Below are 27,520 nucleotides of genomic sequence, written 5' to 3'. Positions count from 1 at the left end.
ATTCCAGGAAAGGGCTTGAATTGATTGCATACTGGCAGGTCTCTCACTGTTTGCTATGTGAGGTGGGAAGCGGGCATATTAGCCAGGGTCACAGAGCTCCTCGGCATTTTAGATAGGAGCAGGGGTCATAGGTCCCCAGTTCTATTCCTTTTCTGGTGATCCAGGGGTGGCAGCCCACCCCTGGTTGTCTCCCTGTCCCTCCCCCACCCCACGGCTCCCATACCTTGTGGGTGAGTGAGTGTTGCTTGAGGTGATGGGGTTGCACGAACTCCATGCCACACTCGGAACAGATATAGGGACGGATGTCCTTATGCTTCATCATGTGATTCTGCAGCTGACTTGGATACTGGAAGGTCTTGTCGCACTCCGAGCAGTTGTACTGGATGGGGCCCCTATGCGTAGTGAGGTGCCTCTTCAGCTGAGCCAGGGTGGGGAAGTCGAGGCCGCACTCCACACAAATGTTTTCGCGCCCGCTGGCGTGTTTGGCCTCGTGGGCCTTGAGCTCGCTGGGGTAGGCAAAGCCCCGACTACACACGCGACAGTTGTGCGGCTTCACCTCGCTGTGCTGCATCATGTGGCGCTTCAGGTGGCTGGTCTGGGTGAAGGCCTTGTGGCACACCTGGCATTTGTGGGGCCGTGTACCCTGGTGTGTCAGCATGTGGGTGTGCAGATGGCTGAGCTGTTTGAAGAGTTTCCCACAACGGGAGCACGCGTGTGGCTTGATCCCGCTGTGGCCCAGGATGTGGGTCACCAGGTTGTACTTGGAGGTGTAGGACTTTTCACAGGTGGGGCACTGCCAGCGCTTCTGAGCCCCACCCACATCCACGTAGTAGCTGTCGTCGATCTGGACGTTCACGTCCACCCTCTCCACCTTCTGTTTGGTCTCCTCGCTCTCCAGGGGTTCCACTTTGCGGGGTAACACTGGCTCGGGGGGCTGCTTGGGCAGGAAGGTGTGCCTGCTGAAGGGGAAGGGTGAGGACGAGGGCACGAAGAAGGGGAACATGAGTCCCGGGTGGACTTTGGGGTAGTAAGGGTAAGGCGCAGGCAGGAAGGCAGGAGGCGTGGGCTGGGGCCACATGGCACTGGGTTTCACCGGCTCTTGCTTGACGGGTTTGCCCCCCAGGTGCTCCAGGGTGCGGTAGAACTGCAGGCCCACATTGCACAGATCGATCATCTGGGAGTCGCACTTGGGGCGCTGTGGCTGCGGGAAAAGTAGAGTGAGGTTCGGAGGGCCCAGGCTCTTGCTCTCCTGAGCAATCGAAGCTTCTTCTGCAGGGTGAGTGTAAGGCACCTTGGTGGGCATGCTCTTCCGTTTCCGGGACCCTCCTCCCTCGAAGACCTCCGGGAATCCATCAAGGTCTCCTGGAGAAGGTTCATACCGAAACTGCGAAAAGGGGCCCCGGAGGGCTTCCGGGAAGGGGTGTCTTTGGGGAGCCTTCCCTCGGGAAGCCTCGGGCTGTAGACAGTGGGGAAAAGAGGGGATGCTTTTCGCAGCAGCGTTGAGGGGCCCGTCCTCATCCTTGACCATCTTCATTGCCTTCTGCATCCTCTGCAGTTTCCCTTTAAAGAGAAAGAAAACTATTGTGTGGTTTTGCTTTGCTTTGTTTCCAATCTTTTGTTTCTGGATTTAAGGGATTTGGTTAGGGATCAATACTAACTTATAAAAAGTAATACTTGTTTATATTGACCCCCTGAGTTCTTGCAAACTCAGCTGCTAATGTGGCTAGCCATCCGAGGGGCCTATTGTAAACTCCAGAACCACAGACTTTTAGTACCATAGGGGCTGGGAGTGGATTTGTTCTGGCAGAAACCTGAAAACTCATCTGTCCCCTGTGTTTCCTCCCTCTCCTCCCTTCTGTTTAAAGTGAGGGTCCTAAGGCCCCTAGGGATGAAGTGATGTGTTCACATCGCACAGCTACGCAGTGGGGGGACTCAGAACCGGGTCGCAGTCTGCAGCAGTTCTCAGTCCGAGTTGGAGTTGTATCTATTCACTGATGTTTTAAATGTCTCGTTGCTGAGTTTCTTGCATATGGAAACCAGTTTCCACCGCTTGTGTTGCATCTGTGCTGCACCAGATAAGGATATTCCAAGACCGTGAAGGAGATAAACCTTTACACTGAGCTCAGATAGGAACTTACTTTGAGCAAGATAAGCTGCTGAGGTACATCGAGTAGAGGAGGCTGATATGAAGAGAAAACACGGCTATTCCCATGTTCCCAAGACACTCTGTCAGTTCACACACTCCAAGTCCTCAGTCAGAAGCAATTTCAAGGGCGGTGGGATGCGGGAAGGGCGTTTTCCAAGGTTAGGAATCGCTAAACCTACGGTTGTGTCCCTCCCTTCATACTAATGTGCAAGTTAAGGGCAGCCTGTGGAGCCTGGCATCACTCCTTTGCCCATGGGCTTGGTAATCAAATATTAAATATAGTATAAATAATGCCTACTAACATTTATTTTTCATTTAATAAGTAGAGTTATGTCCCTGGTTTGTTGTTCTTTCTTTGGGCTTGGGACTTAGTAATTTAGAAAGAGAGCTTGTCTGTTCAGCAAATACAAGTCCTGCTTCCCTCACAAAATTCTTACTGACAAAACGCAGGATCTTTCGGCACCCCAGGCAAGTGAGGGTTGGGGGAGATAGATGTCTTGCTTTGCGTCTCAGAGAATGTGGGTGGGCATTAAACAAAAGCTGGGCACTGTTGCTGTCAGAAGACCCAGGAAGTAGGGAATAGTAGAGGCTCTTTGGTGTGTCCCTATGTTTGTTAGGTGGCAAGCAGGCTCTGATCTCTAGATTAACAGTTGTAGGCGTGTAATTTGGACCAAAGGTTTTCTTGATTGGCCTTCAGGAAAGACTGTGGCATTAGACAGAGCAGTAGTGATTCTCTGGAGTTTCCTGTTGGCTAGTGTTGCTTTAGGAAGCCCTATAGAGATAGATTGCCTTGGCAGAGGCTGTTGAAGCGGAAAGGGATTCTTGGAGGCTGTTAGTGCCTGTCACTGTCTGAAGAGCGTACCCCAAACCAAAGTGGTTTTCTGTTTTACTCCAATGTAGTTAAAATAAGCACTTATTCCTAGATTACGCTAGAGAGCTTTATTGGAGAATATGTAGCAAATGGGCATGCCAGAACGCAATGACTTTTTGTTTTTGTTTTGTTTGGTTGGGTTTTTTACTTATTAAGAAGGTACTTAAAAGGTTGTGGCTGGCAATACATGGCCCCCTTCTGTCACACGCTCTCTCTTGTATGGGAAATCTTGGACAGGAACATCATCACAGACTTTGAAACTGAAGATGTTTTAGTTTCGCCCCACTGTTAATATCTTGTTTAATATTTTTGTTTTAGTTTGACACTATGAATTGGTTGCCTCCTTTTTCTATATTAACAGTGATGCTCCTGACATAAAACTAATCTCTAAAGCACATGCTAGCCTTTTTAGGTTGTCACCAATAATCTGGTAACTTGAAGAAATATTTTGAGCAAAGGTTTTTATTTTAAATATAAATGCCACCGTTACATCCCCAAAGGCAGAGATTTTATGTGCCTATATCCTATTATCTTTGTTAGTTTAACACCTTAAAATTAATTTCCCACAGTTTGGTCTTTCTATCCTCTCATTCCTAAAAGAGTGTTTTATGTGCTCTAGAATAAAATCCGTTACCTCAGGAATTTTTATGAAGCAGGGTGTCCACCCATAGACATTTTGGTCAGATCTTAAAAACAGCAGGCCCCTTCTGCTAAAGGATCTTAGGGAACGAGGCCAGTCCCTACAGAGGTCAAGGGGCCTTAGCCTTGCTTCCCCCTTGGCCTTCTTGGAGAGCAATCAACTGAGGCCGCTGCTAGCTACCAATGCCCCAGTCTTTGAGGGCCAGGTGCTAGGAGCCGCCCATGGGAGTAGAAGAACAACAAACAACAATGTAACTCAGAACAGAAGAGACGCTAGGAATGGGCTGCACTGAAGGGCAGCTCACCTTCAGAGGAAATCCATCTTGAACGTAACTGAGTTAAAATTCTGGGTGTCCTCAGAATATATTATATTATTAATAGACCCTAGAACACCTCAAATACATACCGCCCACATGCCCTCCTCTAGTTCTAAAAATACATCCACAGGCATCCAGGCAGCTGCAGGATTCTTATGCCAGAGGCAAAAGAGTCTTGAGGACCGGTGATTAACTGCAGGCCCTGTATCTGGGAACAGCAGAAATCCTCTACTTGGTGGTCATTACAGGCTGCTTTCTGAACCCTTAGGAAACCCAACAGGCTGTAAGGCAGCTTCCCACCTGTTATGTATGTGTTGAAACAACACGCAGAAAGACAGAACTGACAATTTCAAGTGGACAGCTGGGGGATTCTGGAAGGAACAGCACTTTGGAGCCTGAGGGATCTGGCCTTGAACCCTGGCCCATTGTTGGCTGAGGAAGACTAAGCACGTTAGGTTTGAGGTCTGCTGCTCCCATCTGTCAAATGGGAGCTTGGATAGCCCCATATGCTTATAGGCTTAAAGAAGAGTGTGAGAAAGTATATTAAACAGTGTGCCCTTGAGGGCTGGGAGACCATGGTCAGTGGATTGATACTGGCGGTTACTTCTATTTTCCAAATAGACACAGCCGATTACCACTGGTAGGCATCTTAGCCTCTGCTCTACAAGTTCAACCCCAAGGCTTTAACCCTTTAGGGGTGTGTTGGCCTTGTCACAGGGCAAAGAAGTACACACTGAAAGAGCCAGTGAGTTTCGTAATTGCATGTAGCGATAGCTTTCAAGTTTAAGACTTCCTGGGCTCTCCTGCCTATACTATACCTGATTGCCTAGGGAAGCAGAGAGTTGAAGTGAAGGGTGGGAAAGCTCGTTGGAGTGACATTAGCTTGTGTAAGACTGAAAGACTGTCCCCTCCAACACTGGAGGTCACTTGCCTGAGACACCCAAAGGTAAAGATGCCAGGACAGGGCTGGATCCACATTGACAGACCAGTGCTTGCAATTTTTCTAGACCAGTGGTTTTCAACCCTGGTTGAAATCCCTTGGTGGGGATTGACCAATCCTCTAACAGGGGTCACCTAAGACCCCCCCCCAAGAAACACAGACATTTACATTATGATTCATAACAGTAGCAAAAATATTTTTATGGTTGGGGGGGTCATCACAACATGAGGAACTGTTTTAAAGGGTTGTAGCATTAGGAAGGTTGAGAACCACTGCTCTAGACTATGGGGAATAAGAGCCCCTCCTTTTTTTTTTTTTTTTTTTTTTTTTTTTTTTGGTCTGATGCTGTGTCTTTAGATTCTACCACAAGCTTGGTGCAAAGTAGCTGCTCAATAAGATATTTTGAGAGAAAAAAAAGATTAATTTTTGTATGTAAAGCTCCCATATTCACCCTAAATGTGTGCACTTCTATCTCACATGATCCAGGTTACATCGACTTTGGTATGTGATAAACGTGATTGATAGTATCCTCACGAGTTCTAGGGAAGACCCTAGCCCTCTATCCTATCTACTTCTTACCCTTCAAAGGCACACTGTACAGCTAGCTACCACAGGAGGTACTGTGCACACAATCCCTTGTGAGAAGTTGGTCTCTGGCTAACGGTCAGATGCTGTATTGTCTACACTGATGCCGTTCTCCAAGTGCCATCAAGTTCTACAGCCCAGTCAGGAAACAGATTTCTGAAAAGTCCAAAGGTTTTCATGGGTAGGCTCTTGCACTGGGAACAGGCTGTGTGCTTGCTCTGCACTCTTTTCCCCGTAGGAAGTTAGTCTGTCCTTTTGTATCAACAGGAAAGAAGACTACCGAATACCTGTTGGCTTATTTCTTTGAGCAGAGAACACTTTGCTCTTAACATGATGTGCTCGGCCACCGGACTCAGTGGGCACTACATCAGAAAGCACAGTTTGAAGATGGAAAGTATTGGGTTGATTTGTCTTAAAGCGACCTGGAACTTAAATCTTCGCTGAGAGATTACAGCCATGGGAGCCAGATATGATGAAATAGGGAGTGAGTGAATTTAAAAAGTAATGATGAGCGTGAAGCACAGAGATGAGACTGTGGAACTTGGAGGGACATGCTTGTAATAATGCCCTTTCATTAGGAATTCACCTACTGTACCAAAATATAAATATTCCCCTAAATAAAATGACTGGTATTTTGCGGTTCTCATTTGAATTGAAGGTCATTTTGGCAAGTGATCTTGGAAGAGTCACAGTGAGTCAGCATGCCAGGGACAGGTTTACTTCCACTCATCTGCACTGACTTCTGTCCATCCTGAAATGTTAGAACAAAGACTCTTCACGCTCACACAGAAGAGAGGAGCTGTGTTCTCTGAAGTTTGCCAGTGTTTTGGGGCAAGATGCTGCATGTTCAGGAGCCCCATGGTTTGTTCCCATGGTTTATCCTTGAGCTCCGTTCCCAGCAGGGGTGAGGCAAGGAGGAGATGAGGTCCAGGAAAAGTGTGAGCGCGAGAAGCAGTGCCAAGGAAACAGAAGGAGGTGTGTGTGTGTGTGGGAGAACAACAGGAAGGCAGGACGGGGTAGGACACGCTAACTGTCCTCTCCTTGTTCATAAAAGGACCTCGTTATAGGTCCCTCTGGAGCGAGGCTTTAATGGTTTTCCTGTTCTTTCTGAACCCAGATGGAGACTTTGAGACTTAAAATGCAGTTTCTAGTTGCCCAACAAAATGAAGCAGGAGTCTGCTGGGGTCATGATAAACAGTGTCCTGGGGGCTGGCAGGAAAGTGTGGGGTCTCCATGTACATCCTGCTGGTGAAGCAGTGTGTTCTCAAAACAAAGAATGCTCCACCATGTCTCACCCTATGGCAGTAGTAAGGCCCAAAAGAAGTGGCTAGACACCTAGGAACTTGACCCTAGCACCCCTCCACATGACCTTCTGGTTCCTATTTATCTTAAAAACTTCATTTCTCCCACTTGTCTAAAATAGATACGTTTATTATAGTCTGTCTGCTGCTAGTGGCCAAAGTACACTATTTGGTTATAAGACTTGGTCATGTATGAGACAGTTAATTGAATATGCATGAGAATCTTCAGTAGGGGGCTGACGAGATGACTCAGTGGTTAAGAGACTGGCTGTCCTCCCAGATGACCTAGGTTCGATTCCCAGCATCTACATGGGGCTCACAATTGTCTCTAACTCACAATTCCAGGGAGTCACAGGCACCAGACATGCACACACACTTTCTGGCCTCTGCAGGCACCCGTCCCGGCAGACTCATGCTGCACAGACATCGTTGCAGGCAAAACATTCATACATATCAAATAAAAATAAAAATTTTAGCCATGAATGATGGCACACATCTTCAATCCCAGCACTAGGGAGGCAGAGGCAGGCAGATCTCTGTGAATTTCATGCCAGCCTGGCCTACAGAGTGAGCTCCAGGACAGCTAGGGGCTTTGTAGAGAGATCTTGTCTTGAAAAATCAAAATCAAAACAATGTTTCAGAGCCGCCAAGAGACAACTGGAGCTTTGAATTGCTTGAAATCTTCAGAACCAGCATAGATAGATACTATTTGATACATGTGTAGGAAAGTCTTAGAATTGTTTTACATTAGTTCTTGTGTCCATGTGTTTCACAAGTCTGCGTGTGTATGTGTGGATCTGTGCCACAGTACACACATGGAGGGCAGAATCCAAATCTAGCGAGTCTCCTCTGCTTCTCCTGTGTGGGCTTCAGGTTATTAGGCTAGGCCGCAAGTGCCTTTGTCCTCTAAGCCACCATTGCCAGGCCCCATCTTAAAGGAAGCTATCATGAAAACAAAACCAAAGGAAACAAAGAAACTTTAGTGATGAATTCAGACACTAGCTTGCACAGTCAAAATGGGTGTAGGCTTGATATGTCTGTTTGGGACTACTCTCTGAAGAACAGGTGACATGTGGCTTGTGCTTGGGGTTTGGGGTCATCTCTGTGCATGTGGCTTGTTTAAAGGAAGGAAATGAATGGAAGATATGGCTAAGCAGTTCTCTTCTTCCCCAGCCTTCAGAGTTAGTGTATCACGTTTGGATGGGACTTGTCTCCAACTCTCTGGGGAAAATGTCCTTAGGATATGTGTTTTGCTTGAGTGTTCACAGATCAAAGGAGCTTAAAAGACTCACTTGTAGGTAGGCAAACATGTGCATGCGGGTCAGAAAGATTTATTCTCCCCATTGGCAAGCATGGCACTATGCTGTAGAAAAGGTTAGAAAATACGACCCGCCGAGTGACAACCAACTACTGTTGGTTCTACTTAGAAGAAATGTATTTTGAAAATGTCATTCAACGCAGTGCTTCTCCGGCGGGTGTGTGTGTGTGTGTGTGTGTGTGTGTGTGTGTGATGTGATACTTGCATTTGGATTGTGGAGTTACAAAACTATGTAATTGTCAAAGCTTGTAGAGCTCATATAAAAAACTATCCTCATGTATTTAGGTAGAGCTCATATGCTCAAAAATTATCCTCATGTATTTAGGAATATATATATATAATATATATATTACATATAAATATATGCATATATAAAACAACAATTAATTAAAGAATTAATATAACAGCTAATTAAAGAAAAAGAGGCCATGAATTTGAGAGAGAGCAAGGGGTTTGAATGAGATGGATTGGGGGGAGGAAATGTAAGGAAGGAAATGATGTAATTATGATTTCAAAATATAAAAAAGGTAAAAATTATGTTGATATAAATTTCAAGTAAGTTTTAACAATGTAAAAGAAATACATACACAATGCTACTTTATGTATGATTATGAAATGAATAACTGAAGGTATTTGTCAAATGTCCAACAGTAGTCATGGTGACAGACTTCTTTAAGGCAGTCTTAGCTTTGGAATGTGTCTAAATAATTTGCATATGGTTTGTGGAAATGAGTATAGATGGCCTGAGTCATAATTCAACAGCAGTAATTCTTCCTTAGAGCAAAGGCAGGACTTTAAACGTGACATATAGTAGCACTGTGTGAGTGTGTGTGTGTGTGTGTGTGTGTGTGTGTGTGTGTGTGTGTATCCAATTCAATAAGAATATAAGGCAGAGATGGGATACTTTACTTGAAGGGCCCTAATACGCATCTTCTCTAAGTGCTCCAAGGGTCTTTGAAATGCACAGTGGTCTGCAGTGAGTGGACAAGATTGTTCTGGTCATTAGAAAATATGCTTGTGCCCCTTGTAAATCAATTGACTGATAATATTCAGGCCCGCCAATCACTCTTGTTCATTATCCTTTGAGTCGGGTTGAGTAAGTTCTGTCATAGGAGTAGACCTCATACGTCTACCAACCCACAGGCCACATGCTGAGCCCCGTGGTCCTCGCCAGGCCCTGTTCTCCCACACAGCTTATCAGAGCAGCCATCTCCCTAGCGTCTCAGCACCTTACACTTGATACATCTAGGCTTCTGCAACATTCCAGGAAGGGGGTGGATAGAGAGAAACTCCCCTCCTGATGACTCCACGGGAACTAAGAAGTAAAACCCTTCATACCACAATCCCCCTCATCTGTGATTTCTGTCACAGGCATCTCTCTCCCTCATTCTCTCATTCTCTCATTCTCTCATTCTCTCTCTCTCCCCCCCCCCCCGCCACCCCCACCCCCAGTATGTGTCCTGCCTTTGTAACATAATATACTTACAAAGACAGGAACTTAGTGGTCTATAAATGTGTGGAATTGGCGATTTCTTGGCAATTTACTCATTAATGCCACATTCCAGCTTTCTTCTTTTCCCTGATCCCAGGCAAAATTCGGTGTTCTTTGAAGGAAGGACAACTGTTCGCCATGTTTTCCTGCAGTCCATCTACGTTAACTCTTCCAAGCTAATCACACTCAAATTCACTGCCAAAACCATCTCTAATAAGGAGGATACATTGGCCAAAGTGTATATGGGACTATGGTAGTTGTTCAGAAGCTCCCAAGAGCCTCTGCTCCATCTTGGCTTGGATCGCTTGGTGAACATACACCATGTTTTTTTGGCCTGAATAGAATATTCTATCTTGTTAAAGTAATATAAATTGACATGGGAGGACTCTGGAAATATACAAGGTAATGGTAGTTAAATTCCACTGAGCCTCTAAGAGAGTGTGTCACCTGGAGTGTCCCTGGAGGGCAGGCTTCAGTGATTTGTTTCATTTGTCGGAGCTCCCAGGAATGAGGCCCTGCAGTTGAGCAGTTTCCTGGGTGGAATTGTTTGTGCACTTCTCCAGCCAATGCTTTTATACACTGGCAATGGCTTAGCTCTTCAAACATGTATGCATAAAAACGCACATTCATATTGCCTATCTAGCATCAAACACCTAGACGAAGTTAGATATAGCAACCCCTTCATATCTCAGAAGGGTGCCCTTAAAGCACTCTTTCAGACAGTTTGATTTATCTTTGATTTTCTTCTCCATGTCTTTTTTTTTTTTTGATGATGATGATAGAGTTCACCCTGCCTTAGTCTGTGGGTGTGCAGTATCATGACCCAGGCTCAAACCATGAGAGAGATGAGTACAAATTACCAAAGAGATTCAGACTGTGAGGAACCCCTCCATAGAGTCTGTTGAGAAAGGAACTCTGAGCCTGTTCTGTGCTTCCCCTAGGGTAAGTGCGAGGAACACAATGTCCTATGAGCCAAACATGAGGTCCTGAGGAACCGCATCCACATCAGGTGGGAGAGCAAATGACAGCCACATTGGAGAAACATGTTGTAGGAGCTACAGTAGAAGACTCTTGCCCCGAAAGCTTGATTTCTTTCTAATAGAACAGAACCAGGAGCAGAACTCCATGCCTTTGACTCATTCAATGAATCGTTTTCTTTCCAAATGTCCCCTTCCTTAAGCATAAAATGTCAGGACACCTCGTGAAGGATGGAGGCTATCTGAAGGTGTGAGAGGAAAGAGAAAAACATCCTTCTTCTCCACCCAATGGTCCACCCTCACTATCTGTATAGTCTGGACAACAGAGGAAGGCCTGCATTATAGAACTGCCCTCAGGAAGCTGTGTTTGTATAAGAAGGACAAACGGCATTGAACCCTGAGTATTCAGACAGATGAGTGCAGTCATCCAGTCTCACCTGGTCAGGGCCTAATTACGTATCAATCCAATTATTAATCCAGTTTCTCCATCACACTCCTCCTCACAGCTTCTCCTTAGCAGAGAACACTCTAGGATACTAAGATGACATCCTCGGATCTCTCACCATGTAGGTCCTCTCCCAGGCCTCTCACATCCCCAAAATGGAACTTCTTTCAGGCTAACATTAAAAAAAAAAAATTCCAAGCTATCTGTGCAGCTACTGAACAACTAAATGTTAAAGTGCAAAGTGTGCTTCACTCCTCAGCTGGGTTAGTTCCTCCTTCCATCAACTTCCATGCTCTGAGCTGTCTGGTTGAGGGAACTTCTGCATTGGTACTGGGGTATGCCTCCTCCCCATGACCCTGGATCCCCCAATTCCAGATACATCTTTTAGCCTGTCTGTAGTTACTCTCTGCAGTGCTATGCTTGGTACCTTTTAAGGGGTATGTTTTCATAGTCCAATAACTTTTGAGGAGGAGGAGGAATGTGAAGAAGAAGAAGAAGAAGAAGAAGAAGAAGAAGAAGAAGAAGAAGAAGAAGAAGAAGAAGGTGGTGGTGGTGGTAATGGTCTGTGGGATTCCTTCCTTTCCCTCTTTTCCTTTCGCTCTGATCTGATTCCTGCTGATAGGCCCAGTGCTTTCTTTGTTCTGGATGATTAGTCATGGAAAGGAATGTGCATTGTTTCCGGGCCTGATTCTTCTTAAGCACAGATGTGCTCCAGGGTTTGCTCGCTGTATCCCTGGAAAGAGAAGCTCGGTTTCCAAGAGGGAGGATTCCTGTAGAATCCCCTCTTTTGGACTCACTCATCCTTTTCCTGCCCCTCAGATGTTTTCTGTGTTAAAATGCTGCAACACTCCAGGGCTTGTTGCTGTTACAATGTTTCTAATTCTGGAGTTTTCTTTACCAGCTTCTTCCTTCCAGTAAGTCCTTTCCTATCTGTCTCTAAATATTAGCTTTGTGGATAGAGAGAAAAATAGCGGGCCAGGAAGTCAATTTATCACCACGTCCATCTTGTCTACCGATGGGCAGATATCATAAAATCATGCAATTGTTCTTGGGAAACGAATCATAGTTTGCCTCTCTCGGCATCCTCAAACCCAGAATCCTAGTCAAAAAGTCCACTTCGTGCCCACCTTGCTCTCAACAGTTTCTTACCATCCTCCTGGGTCTGTTTCCCTTGTCTTCCAGGTCCCTTTCGTAAAATGCCCAATCCACCCAAAAATAAGTTGTTACTTTTTCTAGGCAACTCAGGAACCTATATGATAGCATATAGGGGTGTTGAAACAGTATGTGTGGAGGTTGTTGATGGTGCTCTGATATCCATTTTCCCTTTTCCTTAAGAAACAGAACCCTGATTTTTCTCTTGGTAGCAATATGTCTGGGAGAAACACCAGCCTTCCCTCCTTTCAGCCAGAATTGCCCTGCCCCCAGCAAAATATAAAGGACTGCCTGTGAACACCCTCATCTTGTGCCTCCCATGGCAGAGACTTTCCCCTTTCCTGTTTTCCTTCTGTCTAGAATGTGAAGATGAGGCTGGGGGTAGAACAGCCATACTGCAACCATGAACAGTCCTGCTTCCAGACAGCTAGGGTAGAGGAGGGAGGCGAAGAGGCCATGTGAAGTTAATTTCCTCAGGTGGAGATGACACCCCACTCTTGAGGAAAGTGAGTCCTGTACTGTTTTGAGCAAAAGTCTTCCTTTAAGAAAGCCGGGCATGGTGGCTCACGCCTTTAATCCCAGCACTTGGGAGGCAGAGGCAGGCAGATTTCTGAGTTTGAGGCCAGCCTGGTCTACAAAGTGAGGTCCAGGACAGCCAGGACTATACAGAGAAACCCTGTCTCGAAAAAAAAGGAAGAACAAGAAGAAGAAGAAGAAGAAGAAGAAGAAGAAGAAGAAGAAGAAGAAGAAGAAGAAGAAGAAGAAGAAGAAGAAGAACAAGAACAAGAACAACAAGAAGAACAAGAACAAGAACAACAAGAAGAACAACAAGAAGAACAAGAACAAGAACAAGAACAAGAACAACAAGAAGAACAAGAAGAAGAACAAGAAGAAGAAGAACAAGAAGAGCTTGAACGTGAGCAAATCAAGTACAAACTCCCCATCCTGGCTTTCAGGGGAGAAGGAAATTGCTCTCTTCTCACTTTAGGTGAGCTAATCCTGTTAGTCACCATCTCTTCCATTAGCTTAGGCTAGATGACCACTCGGGATTTTGTGGGTTTGATTGATTCACTGCATTCTTTCAAGATGATCAGAAGCCTACGCTCTAAGCATTCATGCCTAATTATGTCTCCTTTCTTCTAAATCCTATTGAAAACCTCCATCTCTCCCCACACACACACACACACACACTGAGCCCAATATTCAATACAGGTTCTCCCGTATATTGCACTTTGATTGATGGACAAGTTTTGTTTTTCAACTATTGATTAAGTTCCCAGCAACCTGGATCTATGGCCCTGGTCACCAGGACATCTTTGCCGCTGGACTCCTATTGCTTTTCTGTGCCTTAAAGCAGATGTATCTGTGGCTGTAAGACCAGAGATGAATTGCAAGTTGTTTCCCCCTCTGAGAAGTGGATATTTGCATTGATTGACAGTTCAGAGTCAGGATGAATTAATTCACCATGTGAAGAAATCTGCAACAGCTGACATTATCACTGTGTGTCGTTTATTGCCAGTATGTTGGCAATAAAGTATGTTGGGATTTGCATACTGTTTGTAGGGTAGATCTTGCTGTTGACAATAAACTTCAAGCTCCTTAAATCTGGGTTGTATCTGGGTTGTTGTTGGGTTTTTTGTTTGTTTGTTTGTTTGTTTTTTGTTTTTCACCAAAGAGGAAGTAAGATCAAGCCAATGGCATCTTGACATTAAAAACAAAAACAAAAAGACAGGGGCTGGAGAGATGGCTCAGTGATTAAGAGCCCTGGCTGCTCTTCCAGAGGACCAGCATTCAAGTCCCAGCAAGCACCTTGCAGCTCGCGTCTGTCTGTAACTCCAGCTCTAGAAGATCTGGCACCTTCACACAGACATGCATGTAGTAAAAACACCAAAGCACACAAAAATAAACCTTAAAACTAAGTCAATGAACAAACTCTACAAAAGCCCTTTAAAAGACTCTCACTACCTGCCTCCTGAGTGGGCCTGGGGCAGACCAGCCTCCTGAACCTTCAATTCCAAGTGCTAGGCTTCTCCTCTTATGCAAAGGACCAGAGAAGAGGAAAGAGGGACAAGACTCCGATGATTTAACCTCTTGCTTTAAGCTCTGCATGCTGATCAAAAACCTGTCATCTTAAAGGATGTTCTTTTTAACTTCTTAGTTTTCTGGTTTTCCTTTTTCTTTTCTCTTTTTTTTTTTTTTTTTTTTTGTTGTTGAATGAAATATCACCCTAGTCACACCCTTACTTTCTTCCCCTTTTTCTCATATATGTATACACACACATGCACACAAACACACACACACACATGCCCTCAAATGCACACATAAACTCACACACATACATAAAGACACACATACACACACCTTAGGAAAAATACACATTTTATATAACCTGCCATATTGTTTGTGCTAAATTAACAAAATTTACTATTTCCTTTGGGGGGGGGCGGAAACTTGCCTGAACTTCTCTCTGCAAGGAATCTCCTATCACCTAAAGTGCAGAGCACACTTAGTTGAAATCTGCCTTACTGAATAATGATCCCCTAACCTAAGAATTACAATGACTCTATTTTGTGTTTCAATCTCATTTTTTAAAGGAAAAAAAATATCGAGGAGAAAGAAAGAAAGGAAGGAAGGAAGAAAGAAGAAAGGAAGAAAGAAGAAAGAAAGAAAGAAAGAAAGAAAGAAAGAAAGAAAGAAAGAAGAAAGAAGAAAGAGAAAGAAAGAAAGAAAGACAGACAGACAGACAGACAGGAAGGAAGGAAGGAAGAAAGAAAGAAAGAAAGAAAGAAAGAAAGAAAGAAAGAAAGAAAGAAAGAAAGAAAGAAAGAAAGAAAGGAAGGAAAGAAGTTTCTTTTGGAAATGTCTTTCCAGGGAGCAAAAATGTTGCCGCTAGGATACATCTTCAGAGAGTGGTGAAAGAATTTACATTAGTAGAAGAAACAAGTGGAGATCACTGTTTTAAAGAAATGGGATAGTTCAAGGTGTTCCCAGTTTGAAGTTTACTAGGTGAAAGGTAAGGGCAGAGGCATCCCGGAGCCAAGGTCTTCCCTGTGATGTGGCAAGGACTGTTCTGAGGGTCCTTGCTGGCGTGCATAAAGCTATGAAAACTGGGCTTGGGGAAGGTAAGGAGGCTAAGGCTGGGAACATGGCCTTGTAGCTAGTCCTGAACGCTAAGAGAGCTAACCAAGCAAAGAAGCAAATGTTTGAGCCGAGAACAGTCCAAGCAAAACTACAAGATAGCCTTACCCCAGCCGCATTCTTTTATAGCCTCAAGTCCTCAAGTCTCTCTCTCTCTCTCTCTCTCTCTCTCTCTCTCTCTCTCTCTCTCTCTGTGTGTGTGTGTGTGTGTGTGTGTGTGTGTGTGTGTTCCATTATCAGAAAAGAATATCTTGGTAATTCGATAATTGGTGATCTGACTTGAGCTACTAGATCAGACACTTGATCAGTGTTCTCTGTTCAATTCCCCTAGAAGACACCAGCACATAGTAGGTCTCAGTGCATTATGATCACTTGGAAAGTTTTAAACATACGTTATTCCTTGCTTTCCTTTCCTCCATAGAGTCAAGGACCTGAGGGCCTTTGGGCAAAAGCTTAGGCATCCATGTCTTTAAAAGAGCTTAGTAAGTGACTCCCAATGACACCCACGGGTGGGAACTACTGAAGAGAGGTGCTCACTAAGCCCGCCCCACCCCTCCCTCAATGTAAATGGCAGAGTCTAGGCAAAAAGAAAGCAAGCTTGACAGGGGGTTCGAGCAGACAGTGGTGCCAGCAGAGGCATTCTGAGTAAGAAAGCCCTGAGACTTTCCACACCATCCCTGTCTTCCTACCACCCACTTAGACCACTGAAGACTGGGCATGCAGGAGAGGACATTTCTCCGTGCCAAGTCTGAGCTGATGAAGTATACACTCTGGTAATGGCCATTCTGGGCTGTTTAATCTGTGAATGGAGGTGTCCTGGGGCAGCCTTGCTGTACCCTGATGGTGGTAGGGGTGACACAGATGTGCTGCTTTTGTGTGCAGGCGTCTTCAGCTAGAGACATCACCATACCCAAGTCCTTCCCTTCCCCCCAGGCATCCCTTCTTGTCCTGTCCCATGGTAGGAAGCCAGGCTGGTCCAAGGTTGGCTTTTTCTAATCTGCAAAGGTTGACAAGGAGGAAGGGTTCTTTCTGCATGACTGTGACAATTCTGAAAGGTTGGGCTGTGGGATTCTGTGTTCTTTTCACTTCTCCCTCGGAAATCACCCCCGTGTGTGATGGGACTTCAGGATGAGGCATGCTCTTTACGTTGAGCAAGCATGTCCCACTGTGCCGAGGAGGCAAAGGGAGGCGGCTGGGCTTTTCAGCTCCCTAACTAGCTTTCCTTGCGATTTGTAAAGAGGTTGATTTTTCTTCAAATTTTTAAATACCCCCACCCCAACCCCAACAACAGCAAGACTTTGATTGATGGTCACACCTTTTAGAATCTTATCTTGTATTTTGAGAGAGGCAGCTGGCAGCCTTGACATTTAATTCTAACAGACTGCCTCTCTCGGTGCCCCTCCTCCAGATAGGATGCACGGACTACTGGGAAATATTCAGTGACACCCATGCAAATGTCTGCACAGCATGCTGAGGAATGGGACAGTATGCTGAGCTGATAGCGTTGAGATGTCTGATCTTAAGAAATCACACTGGTGATAGGGAAAGGTGACTATTTTAGCTGCAATGATATCTGCTGGGGGGACTTTAAAAACCCAAAAAGATTAGCTGTCAATCAGTGGCACTAATAATAGTTGTGATAGTTGTTGTCAGCTGGGGGTTAGTGCGTGCAAATCTCTTTACATGAGCCATCCAGTATACCTCTGTTTGCTTTCTTTCTTTCTTTCTTTCTTTCTTTCTTTCTTTCTTTCTTTCTTTCTTTCTTTCTTTCTTTCTTTCTTTCTCTCTCTCTTCTCCTTTTCTTTCTTCATCCCTTCCTTCCTTCCTTCCTTCCTTCCTTTCTTTCTTTCTTTCTCTCTCTTCTCCCTTTCTTTCTTCATCTCTCTCTTTCTCTCTCTCTCTCTCTCTCTCTCTCTCTCTCTCTCTCTCTCTCTCTCTCTCTCTCTCTCTCTCTCCCTCTCTCCAAGATCTTGCTACATAGCTCAGTTTAGCCTCCAACCCATCAGGTAGCCAAGGCTAGCTTGAACGTGTTCTGCCCATTGAGTGCTTGGATTATAGGTGTGAGTTAACACACTCAGCACATCCTTTTTACCCATGAGGAATCAGAGTCACTGTGAGTATAAATGATCTGTTGGAGATCATCTAGCCTGGCAGTAATAGGTCTTTTCTAGAGGCCAGCAAATTTTACTACGAACGAACAAATGATAAATATCTTTTGCCTTTATAAGACACACAATCTCTGTTGCAGCTGATCAAAATTGCCGTTGAAAAGGAAGAAGAGAGCAGCCAGAGTGATCAGTAAACAAATGGGAGTGTCTGTGTTCTAATAAAACTTTATTTATAAAAACAGGTAGTAATCTGGACTTGTCCTGAGGGCTGTAACTTGCTGACTTCTTTCTGATTTGAATCTGGACACCAAGCTCTCTTTGCACACTTCTGAAATCTTTCCTTTCAATGGGGATCTCTTATGTCTGTATGTGAACTGTTGTGAGCAGTCACAGGGCTCAGAACACAACGTCTACTGGGTAAATAACTGAGCTCTTTCAAGTGAGTCTTACTTCTTCACACATCAGGGCACAAGGTGTGGGTACAGAACCACACAAGGACCCATCCAAGGACTGAGGAAAGCTTCCGGGTTATCCTGGGAACTGCGTGCAGTACCCACTGGGTGCTAGATTCCATCTCTACAGAACGGCTTCTCCCTGAGTTCCCAGGTAGCATTCAAAACTGCACAACACCAACATAAGTCAATATAAGAATTGAGGGAAGTGAAATATTGCAAAACGGAGGCCTCGGATGAATCCTGCAAGAGAGGCACCACTGTTCCATTCCGTGGAAGAGAGATAAAACTACAGAGTAGAAGCTACCTGCCTGAGGTCAGAGTTCACACGGTTGAACCCCGAGCTTGCCGAGTGGCGTCCTTTAGGTCATACAGGCTCTTTCTAACAGTCTGCTCACCTTGCCTCATGTCAGTCACCACCACATGAGCTCAGAAAGTCAGTTAAAGTTCTAAGTCTCTTTCTTTTTGCCCTCTACAAAGAACAGGAAACACCGAGTGCCCTATGCCCTTTCCATGGGAACAAAGTCTGGCATGCAAAAGATCTTTATAAGGGGGAAACTTCATGCACTTGTTAAGTAGGGACCTGCTGGAGGAGGGGGGATTGGCCTAGGACCCTGGCCAGCCTTTGCTTCCTCATTACGTTGCTAGCCCCACAAAGGATTTACCCACTCACCCCAAGAAATCCCAGCTCTGAATCACTCAGTCTGGGGAGAAGTTGTCCCTCTAAAATCATCCAGATGCTCTGGCCTTGATAAAGGTTAGAGGACAGTCATTCAGTCTCTAGTCACCTGACGCTTTAAATCATGAAGTACACATGCACTCCTCACAGGAGTCGCCATCACAACTTCCCTCAGAGGCCACTTCTCACTCCCATTCTTCCTGTTTCAGAGGGGCCCCTCCTCCTCGGGATGAGTGGACCATGAACCTCTTCTCCCAAACCCACTGCCTGCCCAGTTGTTTGAATGACAGTGACAGGTGATGGAACACTGTACCAGCTTTGTCCACCTCAGACTCTCTACTCACTAGAAAACAGAGCACTGGGGTCTTTGTCTCAAGCCTACAAAATAGGAACTAGAAAATTGGATAGAATGAATACATAAAAAAAAAAAAAACACATATACCCCCCGAATCACATAAAATTAGAAAGAGAATAGCCGATGAAAAGATGTTTACATCATTTGACAAATGTCGTAATTCATCACGACATTGTGTGAATGTTATGGTCAGGGAAGGACCTTCTGTTAGTTCTAAAGGATTATATTGTCCGCTGACATTGTAGCCATAGAGGCTTAGGAGTATAGTCTGTGATGGATGCAGATGATGAAACTGACAAGCAACATCTTTCTCAGAAAATATTCCCACCGTTAAGGGACATATGAGAGTAATATACAACATCTAAAAATGCAGAAATTAATTACAAACATAACTAAAGTCGAAATCGGATAAAATGAATCCAATGGCAAGACAATAGAATGGTATCAATGATTTGTTAAAACAAAAAACAACAAACAAAAAACAAAACCTTTCAAATCAGATCTAGTGGTACCAACCTACAGTCCTATTGGCTCAAAAAAAACTGACAAACAAGATGGAAACCTCAATGCCTGGCTAGCCTACCGAGCAAGTTCAAGGCCTGGCTGGGGCTGCAGCTCGGAGACAGCGAGCTTAGGTTGGATCCCCAGCATCGGAAACAATAACAAAACATTAAACTCTTAACACACAGACACACAGACACACAGACACACACACACACACACACAGGGAAAATGAAGGATTCTGGGAGGAAGATACTATCAGTTCCATGGACTGACTTGTTTTGTACAATGTATGGAACTTCGTAGAGTCTTCTCTAAGGTAGAGCCACCCAGAGTGAATCCACCATGCATCCGAATCTTTGCTAGGGGAGTGGCACTCTGTAAAAGCAGATTAAAACCAACCACAAAGAACAAGTCAGTGCAAAGACGTGAAGCAGCTGGGTCTGGACTGGGACGGAAGTACGTGAAAACTGACCAGGGGTGACAATCCAGAGACACCTGTTTTGTAAGCCTAAATATACATAAGGCTTCTAGTTTGTCCTGAATTAAGAGTATTTCCTTGGAAGTTTTGGCTAAAGAGAGAGTTCTTTTAGAAATGGGATCCTACCAGCCATTTGTTTTCTATTTCTTGACATCTTTTAATTTAAGTGGTTGAGACTAATTCTCAAGAAAATTGTATTAATTTCTACCAATATCTCCAACCCCTCTGCAGGATAGTTCTACTAGATTGTTAGCTGTCTTTGGATTTCTTATGAAAGCAGTCCATCTGTGGTGGAAGTGGTAGGCATAGCTATAGGCCCAACAATTGGGAGCTTAGGGTTCGGGCTGTACTGAGTGAGATTCCATGCCAACCAAGACAGAGCACTCACAAGAAAACAAAAACGAATAGCCGTGCCTCTGTGAGGCTGAGGCAGGAGGGTAGCTATGAGTTCAAGGCCAGCATGGAGAAAGAAAGAAAGAAAGAGAGAGAGAGAGAGAGAGAGAGAGAGAGAGAGAGAGAGAGAGAGAGAGGAGGAAGAAGAAGAAGAAGAAGAAGAAGAAGAAGAAGAAGAAGAAGAAGAAGAAGAAGAAGAAGAAGAAGAAGAAGAAGAAAGGAAGGAGGGAAGAAGAAAGGAAGGAGGAAAGAAGAAAGGAAGGAAGAAGAAAGGAAGGAAGGAAATGAAAGAAAGAAGAGAAAGAAGGAAAGGAGATGCAGAGGTATTCCTGTGGAGGTATTTTTAATAATAAAATATCAGATTCCTAGTTTACAGCATTTTCTGAAACTTCTGATATTCTCATTGTGAATAGCTATTTATCAATGAGAAATTCAATATGAATGTAGACGTCCAGGGAGGATTGAGCAAACCAAATTTTACAGTGACTGTTCCCTGGGGCAGTCTACCCTTGAAGAAACAGGCTATGAGCTAATTAATAGCTTGTGGGCATCATGGGAAGAACTGATATATAGGAAATAGAAGGGAGAACCACAATACAGGCATCCTAAAACCGACAGGTAACTCAGCTCTCTGGGTGTAAGAAAGCTGCTGGCAAAAACCAAACCAAAGCAAACAAAACAAAAAAAAAAAAACAAAGGACAACAAAAATAGCAGAGCTGTATCACAGAGATAGTCTTCCCCCTCCCAGAGTGATGGCAAACAGGAAAGGCAGAAATGCAGTTGAGATATGCCAGCTATTGATCATGACATATTAAACCCAAGAATGTGTTGGCAATGGCATTTGATTATGACAAAGAATTCCACATAATTTGCTTTTAATGACTTTTAAATAATATAAATCCATTACCACTGTAAAATTTTATCCTGAAGAAGAAAATTAAAATAATCAATAATCTCAAAATAGTGATGTTAATATTTTGGTTCGTTCCTTTTACTATGCATGGATTTTTATTTTCCTGATGGCACTATGTAATCTAAATCTCTATGCAGTATACAGATCAATGTACAAAATAAACAACTTCACTCGTAAAGCTCTGTTCATTATCATCTCCTCAGACTAGATTCTTCAGAGCTAGAGTTGTGGAATAAATGTCTGAGTTTCCAGGTCTTGGCACACAGTGCTAAATCATTTTCCAGAACTATCTGATTCATATTATTCTTTACCTCCTTAGATGTATCTTTCTATCTTTTATGACTGCGTCCATCGTCTACCTGAGATCAAGAAAGCACCCAAATGTAGCCCAATATTGAGATGGTGGTGGTGTGGTGACCCCAGAGCTTATTCTGATTCGCAACATGTCCGACCTCTCATGGACACAACCACATCTGGTTCTCACAAATCCTCCTGAGAGGAATTTTCTTGTAGATGGTATCAGGGTTTCTGATACCATCTTGTTCAGATTTAATGGATGTTTCCATCTGGCAAAGGCAGAAAGAAGATATGAAAGTTTTAATAGTCTAGAATTCAGCTTTAAGAATCTCCTCCGCACATTCATCGCCTTACACTAGAGCAGCAGCGGTTCTCAGTCTATGGATTGAGACCCCTTTGGGGGTCATCTATCAGGTATCCTGCATATCCGATATTTATATTAAAATTCATAACAGTAGCAAAATTACAGTTATGAAGTAGCAATGAAATAACCTTATGGTTGGGGGTCACCACCACATGAGGAACTGTGTTAAAGGGTCGCAGCTTGGGAAGGTTGAGAACCACTGCTCTAGATGATCATGGCTCTGTGGCATTCACCGTTCCTTCCTCCCCATACTGACTAACAAACCCACCAGGAAATACATGACTAGGTTTCTTTCTGTGGTCTGGTTGGAGCTCCGTGGAAGAGGGCTTGCCCAACAAGTCTGAGACTTCTCCCTCTGTGACAGGAATAAGAAAAAACTGGAAATCTGGAGTCAGAGTCATAGAAGTACAACACCCCTGAAATGAAAGTTAGCACGGTGTGGCTGATTTCCCGGGAAGATCCCCCAAGAGCGCACTGATGGCCATAAGTCAGCGATGGTGAAGAGAATCTCAGCTCTGAACTCAACGTGAACTCGGTAAAAACACAAGCAGCTCAAGGGAATTTTGGAAGAACACGTGCAGTTTCAGGCCTGATGTGTTTGAGTGTCAGACGGCTGACCACAAAGACTACTAACTGTTGGGTTTGTGAGGCAGGGGAAGTTCTTGCTTCTGGCTAATTCTCACCTGATCACCCAAAATTTGCAGCACAAATTGAGTTCTTTCAGTAGGTCATGGGATGTGTGGAAACTCTCCACGATCCTTCCAACTCAAAGTTCTGAACCTTGGCTCTGTCCAGAGTTGTAGGTGATCATCTGAATAATTCATGATAGGATTAAAGCCTATGGCTTAGACATCTGAGCAGCACACGGATGACGTTGGACACTTAGCCCCTGGTCCACCATGAACTCTAGACAGCAGCTACCTCATTTGGTCTCAAGGGTCAAAACCTATTATAGGAAACTCACAGTAGCACATCCATTTTTTTTTTTGTGCATGTGTTTTGAATTTGGTTTTAAATGTGGAGAAATCATTTCTGAAGATGTCCGATACTTAAGAAAATCTGGCACCGCATTGCTACCCATGGAGCCCAGGGTCCAGTGCGTGGAAAGCAATGCAGCTCCGTGTGCTGCCATATGTTGGTACCCTAAGCGCAATACTCCTTTGGCTGAAATACAAAAGGCTAACATTCAGACTGAGCCCTGTTCTCTTTCTGGGTAGACCCTGTGTAGACCCAGCAACGGTACAACTTCAGAAACATGGGGGTCTTCTTCATTCTTGGGGAGAGGTCAGGCAAAGGAAATCCAGGTTCACCAGCCAGGTTGCCTGAGGTATCTGCTTGGCCATATTGTTCTCTGTTCCTAGTTTACTGGTGTAGTTCCTCAGCAGGTCTTGGGTCCTAACTTGGAGGCAGAGGCCAGCCTCCTCATCCCCCACCAAAGTGTTGAAGAAGGCATGGCCCACAGGAGGGCATCAAACTCACCACCAGCTTTATGCCAGAAACTCAGACAAAGCACAGGGAACCAGGATGAGAAGAACTCTGTGCACACCCAATCCGGTCACCAAAAGCTGGTCCCTTCTGAGCTCTGAGCTCACTCACATCCCTTCTGAGTTCTTTGCTCGGTAGATTCTACCCATCTCTGTAACATGCTGCCTCCAAAACGCAAGGAGGAAAGAACAAGCCAGTACCATCCATGTACCAGTCAGTGTCTTCCTGAGTGTTAGTTAAGTAACCGCTTTGTTCAAGTCAGTACTATACTGCTGTGTTTCTTGGACTCCTGTGTGCCCTTGGAGATATCAGTACCTGCGGCTGTCCCTGAATCACAGGAACATGGCCTCCTACTTTAAATATTGGTCTCAAGCCATTTCAAAGTGAAGGACAACGAGGATTAAACTGGTGATCTCACTAAAACTAGCAGAGATATTTACACTGTGACTGGAGTCGTATGCCTGGGGATCGTTGCTTGGCAAAGGACTGTACTTTCCTAGAGGTACTGTGGCTTTTCCTGCAGTGCCAGGAGGTATACACAACACTGAAGGAGAACAGTTGAACTCCAACAAGTAGTAGAACCTAAGAAAGCCCAAAGAGTCTGATTTTTTAAAACTATATTTTTATTGGGGAAAAATTCAACCTGTGAAAGCAAAGAGAGTAATATAATGGATACTTAGGCCTCACACGCTGTTTTAGTCAATGACTAATTTTGTTTGACTCCTTCCTACCCTCCTTGGCTTCCAATTAAATACGTAATTTGGAAGTACATCTATGACATCCTATTGGTCCACCCATAAATACAGCCACCCCTAAGTATTCAGAGGAAGATTAGATGCAAGAGTTTCCTAGTTATCAAAATTCCCTTCTATAAAATGGCACAGTCAGGTGGGCATGGTGGCCCATGTCTTCAATCCCAGCACCTGTAAGGCTGATGCAGGCAGATCTCTGTGTGGTCCAGGCCAATCTGGTCTACAAAATGAGCTGCAGTCCAGGCAAGGCTACATAGTGAGAGCGTGTCTCAAAAATGAATGAATGAATTAAAATGGCATACCATTTGCATATAGTCTACACATCTCCTCCTGTAAACATAATCTCTAGATTACTTATTGTTAGTACATCAGTGATACAGAAACTGCTATGTTACCTAAGAAATGATGGTGGGAAGGTCTGTATTGCTCAAGATAGATGCAATGTGAAAACTTTCTTTTTTTATATCCAAGTTTGGTTGATCTGTGGAAGCAAAACATGAAGGTGTGGAAAGCTGATTGTATATTAATCTGAGTTTTTCATCTGAAAATTTTGCCACAGTACTGTAGATACAAAACAAAACCAAAACAAACAAAACAAAACAGAAACCCAATAGTTTCATTAGTCATTTAAGTGCCTAGTTAGTATTCAAATTTCCCTTCTCAAAGTCCTTTTGTTGTTGTTTTGTTTTGTTGGGTGTGAAAAGACTCCTGGGGGCTCTGTCACTTTCCCTTTAAGAGATAATTTCCCACTTTTCAGTTGTCATAGAGGAGTTTACAACCAAAGATCAGGACCAACCAAAAGTAAGCTAAGAAGGAAAAACCATTTGAACTCCCTTAGCCTAGAACAGAGTTTCTCAACCTGGGGTTGAGTGGGAGTCCAATGGCCTTTTCACGGGGTCACCTAAGCACCATCCTACAAATCAGATATTTAGCATTACAACTCCTAACAGTAGCAAAATTACAGTAAGGAGGTGGCAGTGAAAATAATGTTATGGTTGGGGGTCACCACAACACGAGAAACAGTGTTAAAGTGTTGTAACAGTTGGAACCAGGGGGCTAGGGTCAGGGGTGAGAACCTTTCTCATGGAAAACTGAAGCACAGAGCCTTACATTGACGCCCACAACTTCCACAACTCACTGAAGACAAGGTGTTCAATGTTAAGATGTAAGAGATACTGCTGCTTAGTTGTTGGGGAGGGACCTGCACTTTCGGTACTGAGCATGGGAGTCCAGATTCTGTGATGTCTGTGAGGACAGGGTTGTGCTGTCCAGACCAGGCCTCCGGCCATGTGTGCCTTTTGAGCATACCAAATCGAGGACATTTCATTACGGAGACATATATACAATGCTTGGGGGAATACACACTGGATTGCAAAGACTTGGGGAAAAGAAGTGAAATCTCTTGTTCTCCAGTATCCTATGGATGCCACCCTGAAATAATACTTCTGATTTATTGAGTTTAATAAAAAGAGATTGTTTGAGCTGCTTTCACCTGTTTCTTTTTCATTGGGCTATACTGCTCCAGGGACATACTAGATTAAATCAGGGCTCATGTAAGATAGCTGGACAGCACCTGGGGTGTACCGGTGTTGGATGCGACAGTCTATGACACTACCTCACAAACATGCTGTCAGGTACAAGAGGGCTGGAGCCCTCATCTGCCTCACTCCTCTATGTAAGGCTGAACACCATGCCACCTGAGAGTCCATTTTTCTTTTAAATACTAGTAAAAAATATATATATACACACACACACACACACACACACACACACACACACACACACACACATATATTTCAATTCTCCCCATGGTTAGCCTAATACAAGTTCTAGATGTAGGGAGCGACAAGCACGGTTGTGCTCTGGGAATTATTCTTCAGTTTGCCCTCGGTCAAACCTCACCACCAATCTAAAAGTGGCAGGTGAGCTTGTCTGTAGGCAGGCATGACCCTGCCCATCCCCTGTCCACAGCAGCCTCTTGCTCATCGAGTAATACAGTTAAAAATCCAGAACTCTGTAACCCTAGCACTGGTGGCTGAAGTAAGACAATGTCTTTTGGTTTCGAGGCCAGTCTGATCTGTATAGTGAATTCAAGGCTAATCTGGGCTAGTCTTAAAAAAAAAAAAAAAAAACAAAACCTCTCAGAGATAACCTACAAGCCCACCTAGTCTGGCCCCCATATAGTCTTAATCCCCATCCCTAAATCCACTCAGGGCATCGCCAATCTCAGGTTCCCCTCCCCATTCTGTTCCCACCCCTCAGAACCATTGTAACGCCCTTCCCCCTGTCTCAGCACCATCCCCACCTCACCAGCTTCCTTGGCTGGGATGACACTCAGGTGCTTATGTCAGAGGTTGGTTTGGTGCTGCTTATATTCAAAGGCTAAATTCTGGACCCCAAGATCTGGTTGCTCCAAGGCAAGCAGATCCTCATGGGTACCAGCCTTGGTTGTGTGAACCTTGCTCCCTGAGTTAATTGGTCAATCAAAGGTGAAAGCCTATGATTGGGAGATAGATAGAAGTAAGCATGTTTTCAGTTACCTGGCTGAGGGTGACAGGATGAGAGAGGAGGGGAAGACAGGAAGAAGCAACCATGAGAGAAGATGGACCGTGAGTACATGAAGCTGTTTCTCCTGTGGCCAGGAGAAACAGCAAGTAACAAGGGACACACGACTGAGATATAAGTTAGAATAGCTACAAAACCTGTCCAATCTAGGCTTACAGCTTGTAAGTGAAATGCACGTATTGTGTGTCTTTTTATGGGCTAGCTATGTTTGGATACTAGTTCAAACATCCCTTCCTCCTGAACCCCCAACCAGGACAAACACACGGGTGCTGATACTTATACATTACAGTGGTGTTGCAACATTTATTTGGGGGACAGGGGGAGATTGCTCACTTAACAGCTGGCTCTCTCAGTAGACTGTTTGTTTGCTCAATGCGAGTAGAGATCTTGTCAGTTCAGGGTCATTTGCCATCTGATACATAACTGACTCTCAGGGAGCAGGAAGGGACAAAGGAAGGAAGAAGAGACATGTCCCCTGTAACTGATGTACCTTCTTCCTGCATCCCTCCAGTGCTGAGGGGCCTGACAGCCTTCATGGGCATTTATCCACAGATCATTAGCTGGATCCTGGTCAGAGCACCTGAGATCCTTTGTATATAGGCAACCAACTCTGCTAGAATGTAGACTCCATGAGCACACAGACATTGATTTGATTATCAGCTTGTCCTATTATGGCTCCTGACAGATTTTATTTCCTGCCTCATCTTAAGCTAAACCTCCCATCCTAGACACACAGAATGGGCCTGTATCTTTAGGGACACCCACTTCAGAAAACTTGGTAGCTTCCTAAGTGCAGGTTGGCTGCCCAGTCTCCCAGCACTGCACTGTGCTAATTTCATTCCCGACTGACTGT

At 44.5% G+C, this 27,520-nt stretch overlaps 1 protein-coding gene across 1 annotated transcript in view; it reads right to left on the bottom strand.

Moving 5' to 3' along the window:
* Window positions 1-27,520, bottom strand: part of Zfp366 (zinc finger protein 366) — a 62,210-nt gene that overhangs the window by 17,154 nt on the left and 17,536 nt on the right. Inside the window, exon 2 of the mRNA NM_001004149.1 lies at window positions 224-1,560. Within this exon, the coding sequence (NP_001004149.1) occupies window positions 224-1,546 (1,323 nt within the window). The 5' untranslated portion in view covers window positions 1,547-1,560. The remainder of the gene's footprint in view (window positions 1-223; window positions 1,561-27,520) is intronic.

This window comes from Mus musculus, chromosome 13 (assembly GCF_000001635.26).
Source record: "Mus musculus strain C57BL/6J chromosome 13, GRCm38.p6 C57BL/6J".
NCBI lineage: Eukaryota > Metazoa > Chordata > Mammalia > Rodentia > Muridae > Mus > Mus musculus.
The sequence above is the reverse complement of the archived record's forward strand: the minus strand, read 5'-3'. Positions and strand labels throughout refer to the sequence as shown.